The sequence below is a fragment of the Oncorhynchus keta genome, chromosome 14, assembly GCF_023373465.1.
Source record: "Oncorhynchus keta strain PuntledgeMale-10-30-2019 chromosome 14, Oket_V2, whole genome shotgun sequence".
Lineage (NCBI taxonomy): Eukaryota > Metazoa > Chordata > Actinopteri > Salmoniformes > Salmonidae > Oncorhynchus > Oncorhynchus keta.
The window spans coordinates 12,670,691-12,686,751 of NC_068434.1; the positions used below are offsets into that span (position 1 = coordinate 12,670,691).

The 16,061-nt window shown below is 46.8% G+C and overlaps 1 protein-coding gene across 3 annotated transcripts in view; it reads right to left on the bottom strand.

The window, feature by feature from the left end:
• LOC118392863 (glutamate receptor ionotropic, delta-2-like) overlaps positions 1-16,061 on the bottom strand; it is a 716,766-nt gene that overhangs the window by 301,090 nt on the left and 399,615 nt on the right. For all 3 annotated transcript variants that reach the window (XR_008063741.1, XR_008063742.1, XM_052461119.1), the window contains exon 3: positions 10,911-11,195. Coding sequence is in view for 1 of the 3 variants with exons in the window: in XM_052461119.1 (XP_052317079.1) it covers positions 10,911-11,195 (285 nt within the window). In the remaining 2 variants the exon portion in view is untranslated. The remainder of the gene's footprint in view (positions 1-10,910; positions 11,196-16,061) is intronic.

Consider the following 16,061-nt stretch of genomic DNA (forward strand, 5'->3'; position numbering starts at 1 on the left):
GTGGGAGAGAGAGAGAAAGAGAGGGGAGGAGCGGTTGAGAGAGAGAAAGAGAGGGGAGGAGTGAGAGAGAGAGAAAGAGAGAGGAGGAGTGGGAGAGATAGAGAAAGAGAGGCGAGGAGTGGGAGAGACAGAGAAAGAGAGGCGAGGAGTGGGAGAGATAGAGAAAGAGGAGAGGAGTGGGAGAGATAGAGAAAGAGAGAGGAGGAGTGGGAGAGAGAGAGAAAGATGGAGGATGAGTGGGGGAGAGAGAGAAAGAGAGGGGAGGAGCGGGAGAGAGAGAGAAAGATGGAGGGGGAGTGGGGAGAGAGAGAGAAAGAGAGGGGAGGAGCGGGAGAGATAGAGAAAGAGAGAGGAGGAGTGGGAGAGAGAGAGAAAGATGGAGGGGGAGTGGGGGAGAGAGAGAAAGAGAGGAGAGGAGTGGGAGAGATAGAGAAAGAGAGAGGAGGAGTGGGAGAGAGAGAGAAAGATGGAGGGGGAGTGGGGGGAGAGAGAGAAAGAGAGGGGAGAGAGAGAAAGATAGGGGAGGAGTGGGAGAGAGAGAGAGAAAGAGAGGGGAGGGTGGGAGAGATATAGAAAGAGATAGGAGTGGGAGAGAGAGAGAGAGAGAGAGAGAGAGAGAGAGAGAGAGAGAGAGAGAGAGAGAGAGAGAGAGAGGGAGAGAGGGGAGGATGGGGAGAGAGGAAGAGAGGGGAGGATGGGGAGAGAGGAAGAGAGAGGAGGAGTGGGAGAGAAAGAGAAAGAGAGGGGAGCGTGGGAGAGAGAGAGCAAGAGAGAGGAGGAGTGGGAGAGATAGAGGGGAGGAGCGGGAGAGAGAGAGAAAGAAGGGAGGAGTTGGAGGGAGAGAAAGAGAGAGAGCGAGAGAGAGAATGTAAGAGAGATAATTTCATGACATTTATTGTTGTGCTGCCACCTGACATGGCGGTTCACAGTTTGACGAACAGGGACATCTATAGAGTTAAAGATATGTCAATAAACTCAGAAACAGCTTATTGGAGACCACATTCCACTATTCCTCATTCGTATGGACAGTAATTGGTATACAGTATACTACAAAATCAGAGTATTACACATTCACTTTTATCACAGCACATTTGCTCCTGTAGAAAAATGTTGTCATCGACAGAATTAGCATTTCTCTTTCAGTGTGCTGGAGTTAGACCTGTGTCGTACATTTGTCACTGCAGCAGTGAGGTGGGCAGCTGTCTCACTGAAGAGGTACATATTATAATGAATCATAGTCAGAGAGCTGACTGGCTGCTCATCTCTCTCTCTCTCCCTCCCTTTCTCCCTATCTTCTCTCTCTCTCTCTCTCTCTCCCTGCTTTTCTCCCTACCCCCCTCTCTCTCTCTCTCTCTCCCTCCCTTTCTCCCTCTCTTCTCTCTCTCTCTCTCTCTCTCTCTCTCTCTCTCTCTCTCTCCCTGCTTTTCTCCCTACCCCCTCCCTCTCTCTCTCTCTCCCTCCCTTTCTCCCTATCTTCTCTCTCTCTCTCTCCCTGCTTTTCTCCCTATCCCCCCTCTCTCTCTCTCTCTCTCCCTCCCTTTCTTCCTACCCCCTCTCTCTCCCCCTCCCTTTCACCCTCCCTTTCTCCCTATCCTCTCTCTCTCTCTCCCTCCCTTTCTTCCTCCCCCCCCCTCTCTCTCCCCCTCCCTTTCACCCTCCCTTTCTCCCTATCCCTCTCTCTCTCTCTCCCTCCCTTTCTTCCTACCCCCCCCTCTCTCTCACCCTCCCTTTCTCCCTATCCTCTCTCTCTCTCTCTCCCTCCTTTTCTACCTACCCCCTCTCTATCTCACCCTCCCTCCCTCCCTTTCTCCCTCCCTTTCTCCCTCCCTTTCTCCCTCCCTTTCTCCCTCCCTTTCTCCCTCCCTCCCTCCCTCCCTTTCTCCCTCCCTCCCTCCCTCCCTCCCTCCCTACCCACCCCCTATTTCTTAGCTGGGAGGGCAGGCCTTCATTAAACTCATTCTGCAGCTGGGTCACTGGCGGAATGCACAATCCAACTCCCACCAAACATGAGTTCAAAGGTGCCTTCCCAAACGTGGCACTGATTCAGAAATTGCGGGGAAAAGTAGTGTTTTGGTCTCTGAATAAATTGGTTCCGTGGTACACCAATGGCGACTACGTACTTCTATAGCGCTATAGTGTTGCTTTGCATATACTGTGCCTTCAGAGATCATTCACACCCCTTGGAGTTTTCCACATTTTGTTTTGTTAGAGCCTGAATTTGGATTAAATTGAGATGTTTGGTCACTGGCCTACAGACAATACCCCATAACGACAAAGTGGAATTAAGTTTTTAGAAATGTTTACAAAATGAAAATCTGAAATGTCTTGAGTCAATAAGTATTCAACCCCTTTATTATGGCAAGGCTAAATAAGTTCAGGAGTAAATCTGTGCTTAACAAGTCACATAATAAGTTGCAAGGACTCTTGTGTGCAATACTAGTGTTTATCATGATTTTTGAATGACTACCTCATCTCTGTACCCCACACGTTCAATTATTTCTAAGGTCCCACAGTTGAACAGTGATTAGTAATGGAATAAAGCTTCGCACAGGAAAACTCCTAGAGAAAAAGCAGGTTCAGTCTGCTTTCCAACAGACACTGGGAGACAAATTCACCTTTTACCAGGACAACAACCCAAAACACAAGGCCAAATATACACTGGAGTTACAATCAACATTCCTGAGTGGCCTACTGTAGTTACAGTTTGACTTTAATCTGATTGAAAAGCTATGGCTAGACTTAAAAATGTCTGTCTAGCAATGATCAATAACAAACTTGACAGAGATTGAATAATTATTTAAACAATAATGTGCGCTTATTGTAAAATCCAGGTGTTTAAAGCTCTTAGAGATCCAGAACGACATATCTGTAATCGCTGCCAAAATTCATTTGACCATGTATTGACTCAGGGGTGTGAATATTCATTTTCAATAAATGTACAAAAATGTCTGATAAAATGTGTTCACTTTGTCATTATAGGGTGTTATGTGTAGATGGGTGAGATTTTTTAATTTATTTTAATCCATTTAGAATTCAGGCTGAAATACAACAAAATGTGGAATAAGTCAAGGGCTGTGAAATTGTTTGAAGCCACTGTATGTCTATATGGTGTACATTAGTTGACTAATAATGTAATTGATGTGAACAAATAATGACATTGCCTCATTGTCATTGTCATCATTAAACAATTAACAGATGAATTGCACCTCATTAGATGCTGCGCTGAGTCGATGGTGTAAGGTGTTAGGGAGTATATACACAGCACCAACCAACACAGAGGGACAGGAAAAACAGCCGGATGACTTGACAAACGATCCAGTTCCCGGATGACATCATCAGTCGGGGTGAAAAGTTCAGAGGGTGAGAGTTGGCCTGGAGAGACGCTCATGCGGAGGACGAGGGGAGGAGAACATGCAGGAAGTGTTTACGTATAGGCCACTGTGTCGCCACGGTTTTCAGAGAGGGCTGGGGGGCGGGGCTCGGACTCCACACACCAGCTTGTCTCTTTATTTCGGGAAACGTTTTATGACACATGGAGGGAGGAATACCCAGAGGTCCCTGCTGATGCACACGCCATTTCGGTCGGCAGCTGGGCTGCTGCTGTTTACAACGTGACTGTGTATGGGTGAGGAGGGAGGGAGGGAGGGAGACGGATATCGAATAGCGAGGAAGTAAAAGAGTGTTGCTAATGTGAGTTCTTCATGACCATTACAACTCAATAAAGAAGTGACACTAATGCCCCAGCCGGCAACACGCCAGGCTGCCACTGCTGCTATTGTTGTTATTGTCACCCTGGTTTACATTATGAGACTACAGGAGAATAATACAGCCTGGGAAAATGAACAGAGATGTGTTGGTTAGAGGCACTTTCAATCAGTGAGAAAATACACAGGCGTAATTACAATCCACATTAGTGTCTTCATTATCGTTAGTATTGAGAGAGGGGGTGCGGCGGTCTAGGTCTATACACGCTATATGCTGCGAGTCACAGTTCTACAGCGAAGAGAATGTCTGGGGATCATCCACCTTGGTGCTGGCTAATTTAATCCCAATCTAGTTATAATATATATATGTATGGATTTACTCTACACAGCAATGTTGTCCCAATATCTCAGAAATTATTATTTCCCTCAATTCTATCAGAAATGGGCATTGCCATGTAAAGTCCTGAGGCAAGCTCCTGTGGTGTATCCACTAAGAACCAAACAAAAGCAAATGGACGAAACCTGAATTTGTCCAACAAGAAATGTTAGTTATAGATTTTCTAAATGTACTCACTCCAAATACACGCCAATCGCCAAATGCTAACGTCGATCCACTGAGGCTAAAAGGACAAAAAAATGTAACTGTGCATTTTCTATATTAGTGGGTTAGGGTCGGGTTAGGGTTGGGTTAGGGTTGGATTAGGGTCGGGTTAGGGTCGGGTTAGCGTTGGGTTAGGGTCGGGTTAGGGTCGGGTTAGGGTTGGGTTAGGGTCGGGTTAGGGTTGGGTGGGGAGCTCAGATTTTCACTTTATCACATATAGTCAAACAGTTGTGGATGGGTTAGGAGTAATTGTATGTGTGTGTGTATCTGTCTGTGCTACATGCAGATTGAGTGAGGTATAGGTCTCAGGCTGCCTCCATCAATCCCAGAGTAGCTGCAATATCTCTTCTGTGTCTGATGCTTCACAACACACCTGCATTACAAAGGCTGCCTCGCACCATAAATCTCCCTCAGAAAATACATTTTCATAATTTTCCCTCAGAAAATAAATGGCTCCCTGTAAATCTGAAAGGCTAAGCAGCGGAAGTGTTTAGGCTGAGATTTGAGGCTCTTGGCACATTATTATTATTATTATTATTGTTGTTATTATTATTATTATTATTTGGGGCAGCAAGTAGCCTAGTTGTTAGAGCGTTGGGCCAGTAACCGAAAGGTTGCTGGATTGAATCCCCGAGCTGAAAAGGTAAAAATCTGTCGTTCTGCCCCTGAACAAGGCAGTTAACCCACTGTTCCCCGGTAGACGTCATCGTAAATAAGAATTTGTTCTTAACTGACTTGCCTAGTTAAATAGAGATTAAAAAATATATATACACTGCTCAAAAAAATAAAGGGAACACTTAAACAACACAATGTAACTTCAAGTCAATCACACTTCTGTGAAATCAAACTGTCCACTTAGGAAGCAACACTGATTGACAATCAATTTCACATGCTGTTGTGCAAATGAAATAGACAACAGGTGGAAATTATAGGCAATTCGCAAGACACCCCCAATAAAGGAGTGGTTCTGCAAGTGGTGACCACAGACCACTTCTCAGTTCCTATCCTTCCTGGCTGATGTTTTGGTCACTTTTGAATGCTGGCGGTGCTTTCAGGCCTCTAGTGGTAGCATGAGACGAGCGGGGGTGACGTGAGAGTTGGGAACAACCCACACAAGTGGCTCAGGTAGGGCAGCTCATCCAGGATGGCACATCAATGCGAGCTGTTGCAAGAAGGTTTGCTGATCATGTCTGTCGAGGTTCAGTAGTGTCCAGAGCAGTGGGGCGCTCATCCAGGATGGCACACCAGGAGCTGTTGACAGGCCAGTACATCAGGAGTCGTGGAAGAGGCCGTAGGAGGCCAGCAACCCAGCAGCAGGACCGCTACCTCCGCCTTTGTGCAAGGAGGAGCAGGAGGAGCACTGCCAGAGCCCTGCAAAATGACCTCCAGCAGGCCACAAATGTGCATGTGTCTGCTCAAACGGTCAGAAACAGACTCCATGAGGGTGGTATGAGGGCCCGACGCCCACAGGTGGGGGTTGTGCTTACAGCCCAACGCCGTGCAGGACGTTTGGCATTTGCCAGAGAACACAGAGATTGGCAAATTCGCCACTGGCGCCCTGTGCTCTTTACAGATGAAAGCAGGTTCACACTGAGCACATGTGACAGAGTGACAGAGTCTTGAGACGCCACGGAGAACGTTCTGCTGCCTGCAACATCCTCCAGCATGACCGGTTTGGCGGTGGGTCAGTCATGGTGTGGGGTGGCATTTCTTTGGGGGGCCTCCATGTGCTCGCCAGAGGTAGCTTGACTGCCATTAGGTACCGAGATGAGATCCTCAGACCCCTTGTGAGACCATATGCTGGTGCGGTTGGCCCTGGGTTCCTCCTAATGCAAGACAATGCTAGACCTCATGTGGCTGGAGTGTGTCAGCAGTTCCTGCAAGAGGAAGGCATTGATGCTATGGACTGGCCCGCCCGTTCCCCAGACCTGAATCCAATTGAGCAAATCTGGGACATCATGTCTCGCTCCATCCACCAATGCCACGTTGCACCACAGACTGTCCAGGAGTTGGCGGATGCTTTAGTCCAGGTCTGGGAGGAGATCCCTCAGGACACCATCCGCCACCTCATCAGGAGCATGCCCAGGCATTGTAGGGAGGTCATACAGGTGGAGGCCACACACACTACTGAGCCTCATTTTGACTTGTTTTAAGGACATTACATCAAAGTTGGATCAGCCTGTAGTGTGGTTTTCCACTTTAATTTTGAGTGTGACTCCAAATCCAGACCTCCATTGATAATTTTTGTGTGATTTTGTTGTCAGCACATTCAACTATGTAAAGAAAAAAGTAGTTAATAATTTTAATAAGAATATTTCATTCATTCAGATCTAGGATGTGTTATTTTAGTGTTCCCTTTATATTTTTGAGCAGTGAATATATTATTTGAGGCTCATAGCACAGCTGCTCACCAGGAACTGGTGACTATTTAGAAAATACCTTCCCAAAGGGTTATATATAAAATCAGAATGTTTTATTAAATTGTACTAAAAATAAAATCAATGTAATTATTTTACTGTAAATGATGTTGCGATTTTAAATACACTTTAAACATAGTTGGATTTGATTTGATCATACCATGTACAGTAAGGGAAATTTGATTTGATCCCCTGATGATTTTGTATGTTTGCCCACTGACAAATAAATGATCAGTCTATAATTTTAATGGTAGGTTTATTTGAACAGTGAGAGACAGAATAACAACAACAAAATCCTGGAAAATGCAAAAATGTTATAAATTGATTTGCATTTTATTGAGGGAAATAAATATTTGAACCCCTCTCAATCAGAAAGATTTCTGTCTCACGGGTGTATTTTATACAGGTAACGAGCTGAGATTAGGAGCACACTCTTAAAGGGAGTGCTCCTAATCTCAGTTTGTTACCTGTATATAAGACACCTGTCCACAGAAGAAATCAATCAATCAGATTCCAACCTCTCCACCATGGCCAAGACCAAGGAGCTCTCCAAGGATGTCAGGGACAAGATTGTAGACCTACACAAGGCTGGAATGGGCTACAAGACCATCGCCGAACAGCTTGGTGAGATTGTAGCAACAGTTGGTACGATTATTCGCAAATGGAAGAACTGTCAATCTCCCTCGGCCTGGGGCTCCATGCAAGATCTCACCTCGTGGAGTTGCAATGATCATGAGAACGATGAGGAATCAGCCCAGAACTACACGGGAGGATCTTGTCAATGATCTCAATGCAGCTGGGACCACAGTCAGCAAGAAAACAATTGGTAACACACTACACCATGAAGGACTGAAATCCTGCAGTGCCTGCAAGGTCCCCCTGCTCAAGAAAGCACATATACATGCCCGTCTGAAGTTTGCCAATGAACACCTGAATGATTCAGAGGACAACTGGGTGAAGGTGTTGTGGTCAGATGAGACTAAAATGGAGCTTTTTGGCATCAACTCAACTCGCCGTGTTTGGAGGGGGAGGAATGCTGCCTATGACCCAAGAACAGCATCCCCACCGTCAAACATGGAGGTGGAAACATTATGCTTTGGGGATGTTTTTCTGCTAAGGGGACAACTTCACCGCATCAAAGGGACGATGGACGGGGCCATGTACCGTCAAATCTTGGGTGAGAACCTCCTTCCCTCAGCCAGGGCATTGAAAATGGGTAGTGGATGGGTATTCCAGCATGACAATGACCCAAAACACATGGCCAAGGCAACAAAGGAGTGGCTCAAGAAGAAGCACATTAAGGTGCTGGAGTGGCCTAGCCAGTCTCCAGACCTTAATCCCATAGAACATCTGTGGAGGGAGCTGAAGGTTTGAGTTGCCAAACGTCAGCCTCGAAACCTTAATGACTTGGAGAAGATATGCAAAGAGGAGTGGGACAAAATCCCTCCTGAGATGTGTGAACCTGGTGGCCAACTACAAGAAACATCTGACCTCTGTGATTGCCAACAAGGGTTTTGTCACCAAGTACTAAGTCATGTTTTGCAGAGGGGTCAAATACTTATTTCCCTCAATGAAATGCAAATCAATTTATAACATTTTTGACATGCGTTTTTCTGGATTTTTTGTTGTTGTTATTCTGTCTCTCACTGTTCAAATAAATGTACCATTACAACTATAGACTGATAATTTCTTTGTAAGTGGGCAAACGTACAAAATCAGCAGGGGATCAAATACTTTTTTCCCTCACTGTATGTTGGAATTGTCAACCTGGCACCATTCACATGGATCACCAGATGCTCCGATGAACATTCTGTTTCTGTATGGATAACTGAGATATTACAATAATTATAATATAGGATGAACTTTAATGTCCCAGAGTCTTAGACACACAGTACTGTTGTGCACAAAATAAACACTGTACATTACTGCCAATAAGTGTACATTTGTCATAACTTATGATCTCTCTCAGTAAAATCAAGCTCTATAAATATTAAAACAGCAAACACTGTACAGACTAGCTACCTTGGATCATTTCAAATATTTCTGTAAATATTTTGTAAAAATTTTGTAAATCAAGAACGACTAAAAAGCTAAATATAGTTTCTGCCTAATACGTTGGTACACTCACAGAACTGGATCAGAAGGGATACATGTACAGCACAAGTCTCAACTGTCCAAATCCCGTTTTGGAGAGGTGGCTGGGGATTGGTCAGAAGTGGGGCCAATGCTCAACCAATACAAAGGGTGCTTCTATGGTGGTAGCAGACTCTGGTAACGTCCCAAATTGCACTCTATTCCTTATATAGTCCACTGCTTTATAACAAGGGGCATAAAGGGAGCCCCATAGGGCTCTGATAATGCACTATGTAGGGAATAGGGAGTCATTGGGGATGCAGACTTTGGGGTCGGCTTCCTCTCTACCCACCATCAACAACAATGGGCCTACTTAATCATGTGGCCACTCCAGTGTAGCTGTGTTATCGATCCCTGCACATGTTCTCTGCTCGAGGAATCTCGCCGTGTTCCACAGTGACTCCAACATCCAACTGGGAATTCACCTGCACTTTGTTTTAACCTTTTTTCCCAGAGTAGCCAGCATCATAGCCTAGACCTAGGAGGCTTGGTAATATGCAGTCCTGTTGGGAAATATCCTACTCTAACAGATGAAGTTGTGAGCCCTGTAGGATAGACTAGAGCCCAGTCCCCAGATCTCTTTGTGCTTTTGCCTACTCCATTGACAAGCCAAACAGTCTGGCAATTCGGCATTCTCTAAATATGAACATTATATCATAAATGAGCTGGAGGAGAAAGAGGATTTTAGCCTGATTCAATAACCACTACAGCTACCCTTCAATCACACATTTGGTGATTGTTTATTATTTATTATTCCACATATTTGGCATGACAATTCCATAAGGAGATGACAAAAGAACCCAGGCTAGATAGAGTGAAAAACTCTGATCTGGAACCCAGGCTCGTTAGACTTATAAACTCTGATAGGAGCGACACCTCTGTGAACTCTCAAACCCAAATCCCCCGGTACACAGACACAGAACTCCTATCGTTTTCTGTCTTCAGATTGCACCACTAGACCTAAACAAAATAGAGGAGTGGGCAACCCAATTCAATTTACACATACACACTGTGTTATCCCCAATTTACACATACACAATCCAGAGTCCCCAAAGCCAGACAAAGACGAGGCGATGCATAAGAGAACATTATTACATCTCAAAGAGCTCAGGCTTAGAGACTGGTACGGCTAATACCTTGGATAGGAGTATCTCCTGGTGAATGGGGCGGGCAGCCGCAGAGAGTTCTGAAGGATGTTCTTCTGGGAGCCACACTTATTTAGCCAGCCTTGATGCTTTTAACCTGGTGCAGTGGACCATGGGAGATAAGCTCCATAGGGAAAGACGGGGGAGGTGGAGATGAAGCTGCCTCCCTCCCACACACAGGACCGGACAGACGGATCTACACACTTACACATCTAGTGATAAACAATCCCTATCTCTCCGCCTCTCTCTCTCTTTCTCTCTCAGGCACAAACACACACACACACATAAAAACACATACACACAGATACACACTCTGTCCCTCCCTCCCTCCCTCCCTCCCTCCCTCCCTCCCTCCCTCCCTCCCTCCCTCCCTCCCTCCCTCCCTCCCTCCCCCTCCCTCCCACAAACAGTATGTACACATATAATCCAGTGTAATGAAGGTGGATGGAGATGGTGGGGAACATTAACTATGTTGGTGCATTGACTCTGCATTGACTCTGGTCCTCCAGAATGCAGGGAGTTCAGGCCGTTATCCATTAGCATGCTAATGTATGCCAAGCTGCGAGTCCATCAGATCTCCATCACACATCTTCATACATCATTGAATCCGTCCCTATGAATATCAGCTATAGTGCATCCCTCCCCACTTCCTACTCTCTGCACCCCCCTTCTCAGCATACCTGGGTTCACATACTATTCAACATTTTTCAAATACTTTAAGAATGTTTGCTTAAGCCTGCAAGGAGTGCCAGGTGGGCGGGGTTTGCCTCTTGAAACCTTCCCATTGGTTCCATTGCAAAAGGCAAGGTCAATCGAGCACAGATACAGTATTAGAAATGATTTTGAATAGTATATGAGCCCAGGACCGCTTCCATCTCTTCCCATAACACCACCGTCGGCCGATTCTTACCGTATTCCTGGTCGTAGAAGATGATGAACTTCTGCCAGCTGTACCCGTTGACCACTTGGAGGATGACGTCGTTGAGGTAGACGGGCGGGCGAACGAAGAGGGTGTAGTCGTCCTGGCGACCGCGGCTGACGAGGGGACAGCTGGAGCGAGGGGTGCCGGCGGGGGCACGCTGGATGAACAGGTGCGGGATGTGCATGGCGTCCGCCAGCGTCTGGAGGGAGCCCGCCGACATACAGCCAACTGAGCTAATAAGAGCCAGGATCCCCCTGTTCATCAACTCACAGGCTGCACAGTGGGAGATAGAGAGGGAGGTGGGGGGAAGAGGGGGAGGAGGGAGGGATTAGGGAAGAAAGAGAGAGAGAGAGAGAGAGAGAGAGAGAGAGAGAGAGAGAGAGGGAGAGACAGAGACAGAGACAGAGACAGAGACAGAGACAGAGACAGAGAGTTATTATAGTTCTCAAACTGAGTAAGAGAAAAGGGTATAGTTATGGACATACAGTAATGACATATACACACTGTGCCACTCTTTTCTTGGAGGAATCTGGATTATTACTGTATGATTAAATTGTTAGCTTAAATCAGGAGCCAGCAGCAAAAGCAGGAGCTGATATATGATTCTTCTATCATTTTAATTACCGTGCTGGGACAGTGTGAATATCATTCCTTCCACTCCATTTAGAGATTCCTTTAAAGCAATATTTTTTAGACACTGTGTGAATTCTGTGGCTATGACCAGGCAAGTCATTACTGGAACACAGACTGACACAACCGGAGTAGCTATGTATGTATGTACTGTATGTATGTACTGTATGTATGTACTGTATGTATGTATGTACTGTATGTACGAATGCATGCATATAAGCACACAGACACACACTACACAAACACACACCCAGACAGCCACACACACACATCTACCCTCCTAGTTCTGGGCTGTGTAGCAAGGCCAACAACACCCCACCCACAACCACACACATATATTTCCACCTACTCACATACGCACACACACACACAATTAAACACCCACGCCAACAGGAAGCATCTGTGACAACACCAGTGTCCCTGTGCATCACAGCCTCCTCTCATCTCAAAGGAATTCGACTCCATGCAGTGTGTATACTCGGCTAAATCAGGCTATTTTAAAAGCGTACCTCTAAGGCCGTGTAGCCTGGCCAACAACACCCTACCTCCAACCTCTCCTTCACTACTCCCTTCGTCCCCCACCCCCTCACCACGTTGGCCTGCCTGCCCACTCGTCCCTTGCACCAGCTCACTCCCCAGGACGCACGCTGACACTAGACACCAACATTCATCTCACTTCTAATGCTGGTTTTCTTGTCACAGAGTTGGGAAGGTGAAACACGGAGTGGCTAGTGGAGCTGTGATGCAGAGTAATTTGCCAACTCTGACAGATAAATAGAAGTGTCAAGTAAGGGTGTGCTAGAATAGAGGAGGCAGGAATAATGCTGCTAAGAAAACCTGAAAGAAAAAAGGAGAGAGAGAGAGAGAGAGCTAGAGAGAGAGAGAAAGAGAGAGAGCGATAGAGAGAGAGAAAGAGAGAAAAAAAGAGCTAGAGAGGGAGCGAGAGAGAGCTAGAGAGAGAGCTAGAGAGGGAGCTAGAGAGAGAGCTAGAGAGGGAGCGAGAGAGAGCTAGAGAGAGAGCTAGAGAGAGAGCGATAGATAACACAAACTCCCAACAGCAGCACTGCCATTGGAGGAGCAAGGATCTCTCTCTCTCTCTTTCTCTCTCTCTCTCTCTCTCTCTGTCTTTCTGGCTCTCTCTCTAGTTCTCTCTCTCTTACTAAGGCGCAAGGCACCAAGGTTAACACAGCCGACACATTTCTTATTAATCATGTTATGTGACTAGAAAAGTGATGATGTGGTGTAAAACTTCACAAAAAGTTATCCGACATTTTTTTTTTCATAAACTTAACAGTTGAAATACTCTTGAAGGCTGCACTTTATAAACTCAGCCTTGAATAATGAATCAATCTTACAATATATAATTACTTATAAACTGGGCGGTTCAAGCTCTGAATGCTGATTGGCTGACAGCTGTGGTATATCAGACTGTATACCACTGGTATGACAAAACATTTATTTTTACTGCTTTAGTTACGCTGGTAACCAGTTTATAATAGCAATAAGGCAAATCAAATCCAAATGTGTTTGTCACATGCGCTGAATACAACAGTGAAATGCACCTCAGGGGTTTGTGTTATATGGGCAATATACCACGGCTAGGGGCTGTATCCAGGCACTCAGCGTTGTGTTGTGTTTAAGAACAGCCCTTAGCCGTGGTATATTAGCCATATACCACACGCCTTCGTGCCTTATTGGTCAAGTATAAAACAGACTATGTGGCTTTGTCAGTATTGAATTAGTAATGGCATCAACAACACATTATTTTTATTCCTTTGAAGGGGCAATCTATGATTGGTACATTAATGACACTATGGCTATAAAATGATTACAACTACCTTAAAGAGTATTTCTCTGATTGATTAATGGACATTATGGACCTAATGCAGTCTTTTTTCATCTGAATATGCTTTGCTTACCTAGTTCGTTAACATGTTGGGTGATCACTTAAGCAGCCTCGCTTAGTGGCGTCATGGCTTCAGTGGAGGATAGCCAGGCTAATCGTCATGGCTTCGGTGGAGGATAGCCAGGCTAATCGTCATGGCTTCAGTGGAGGATAGCCAGGCTAATCGTCATGGCTTCGGTGGAGGATAGCCAGGCTAATCGTCATGGCTTCGGTGGAGGATAGCCAGGCTAATCGTCATGGCTTCGGTGGAGGATAGCCAGGCTAATCGTCATGGCTTCGGTGGAGGATAGCCAGGCCAGGCTTCGGTGGAGGATAGCCAGGCTAATCGTCATGGCTTCGGTGGAGGATAGCCAGGCTAATCGTCATGGCTTCGGTGGAGGATAGCCAGGCTAATCGTCATGGCTTCGGTGGAGGATAGCCAGGCTAATCGTCATGGCTTCGGTGGAGGATAGCCAGGCTAATCGTCATGGCTTCGGTGGAGGATAGCCAGGCTAATCGTCATGGCTTCGGTGGAGGATAGCCAGGCTAATCGTCATGGCTTCAGTGGAGGATAGCCAGGCTAATCGTCATGGCTAATCGGTGGAGGATAGCCAGTCATGGCTAATGGCCCGGTGGAGGATAGCCAGGCTGGCTTCGGTGGAGGATAGCCAGGCTAATCGTCATGGCTTCGGTGGAGGATAGCCAGGCTAATCGTCATGGCTTCGGTGGAGGATAGCCAGGCTAATCGTCATGTCTTCGGTGGAGGATAGCCAGGCTAATTGTCATGGCTTCGGTGGAGGATAGCCAGGCTAATCGTCATGGCTTCGGTGGAGGATAGCCAGGCTAATCGTCATGGCTTCAGTGGAGGATAGCCAGGCTAATCGTCATGGCTTCGGTGGAGGATAGTCAGGCTAATCGTCATGGCTTCGGTGGATGATTGCCAGGCTAATCGTTATGGCTTCAGTGGAGGATAGCCAGGCTAATCGTCATGGCTTCGGTGGAGGATTGCCAGGCTAATCGTCATGGCTTCAGCGGAGGATAGCCAGGCGAATCGTCATGGCTTCGGTGGAGGATAGTCAGGCTAATCGTTATGGCTTCGGTGGAGGATAGCCAGGCTAATCGTCATGGCTTCGGTGGAGGATTGACAGGCTAATCGTCATGGCTTCGGTGGAGGATAGCCAGGCTAATCGTCATGGCTTCGGCGGAGGATAGCCAGGCTAATCGTCATGGCTTCGGTGGAGGATAGCCAGGCTAATCGTCATGGGTGGAGGATAAGCCAGGCGAGGATCGTCATGGCTTCGGTGGAGGATAGCCAGGCTAATCGTCATGGCTTCGGTGGAGGATAGCCAGGCTAATCGTCATGGCTTCGGCGGAGGATAGCCAGGCTAATCGTCATAGCTTTGGGGGAGGATAACCAGGCGAATCGTCATGGCTTCGGTGGAGGATAGCCAGGCTAATCGTCATGGCTTCGGTGGAGGATAGCCAGGCTAATCGTCATGGCTTCGGTGGAGGATAGCCAGGCTAATCGTCATGGCTTCGGTGGAGGATAGCCAGGCTAATCGTCATGGCTTCGGTGGAGGATAGCCAGGCTAATCGTCATGGCTTCGGTGGAGGATAGCCAGGCTAATCGTCATGGCTTCGGTGGAGGATAGCCAGGCTAATCGTCATGGCTTCGGTGGAGGATAGCCAGGCTAATCGTCATGGCTTCGGTGGAGGATAGTCAGGCTAATCGTCATGGCTTCGGCGGAGGCTAATCTGCACTTATTGAGAGACTTTGGAGAATTAGCACCCTCATCTCTCACATCAAACCCTTAAGTCAGCAGGGGTCTCAAATCTTTTCTCATTAGCGTACGTTAACTCCTTTACCGCGGCATGGCACAACCCCGACCACCTTGTTACATCATTGAAACGTGCGAGACATAGTGCGGCAAAACGAAATACAACAACTGTACTGGTACCAGGTAACACAAATGAAAAAACTCAAGGTTGCAATGGACAACACACAACAACCTTGAATCATGACTTCAGAGTACAGTTCACTTGAGTCCCAGGAGTATCATGGCCAGTTAACCAGCCAGGGTTTGTTCCAACTAGGTGTGTGTGTGTGTGTGTGTGTGTGTGTGTGTGTGTGTGTGTGTGTGTGTGTGTGTGTGTGTGTGTGTGTGTGTGTGTGTGTGTGTGTGTGTGTGTGTGTGTGTGTGTGTGTGTGTGTATAGCCCTGCCTAATGCTGCAGTCACATGAGAGTGGGAGTGAAGTGACTGCAGACTGTTCTACAGAAAGGCCCCATTTACTCCAGACAGGGGAACATGAGAGAGCTCAATAACATGCTCTGCTGCAGACAGAGCTCTCCACCTCGCTCACTGTCAAGTCACCTACCCAATACACTTACTACCATACAGTATGGGGGCGTGTGTGTGTGTGTGTGTGTGTGTGTGTGTGTGTGTGTGTGTGTGTGTGTGTGTGTGTGTGTGTGTGTGTGTGTGTGTGTGTGTGTGTGTGTGTGTGTGTGTGTGTGTGTGTGTGTGTGTGTGTGTGTGTGCACGCACCTCTGTGTAAGTGTGAATGCGTGTATTTCTGTGTGTGCGTTACCTGAATTCCTGCACATACGTCAGGATGTTTCTCT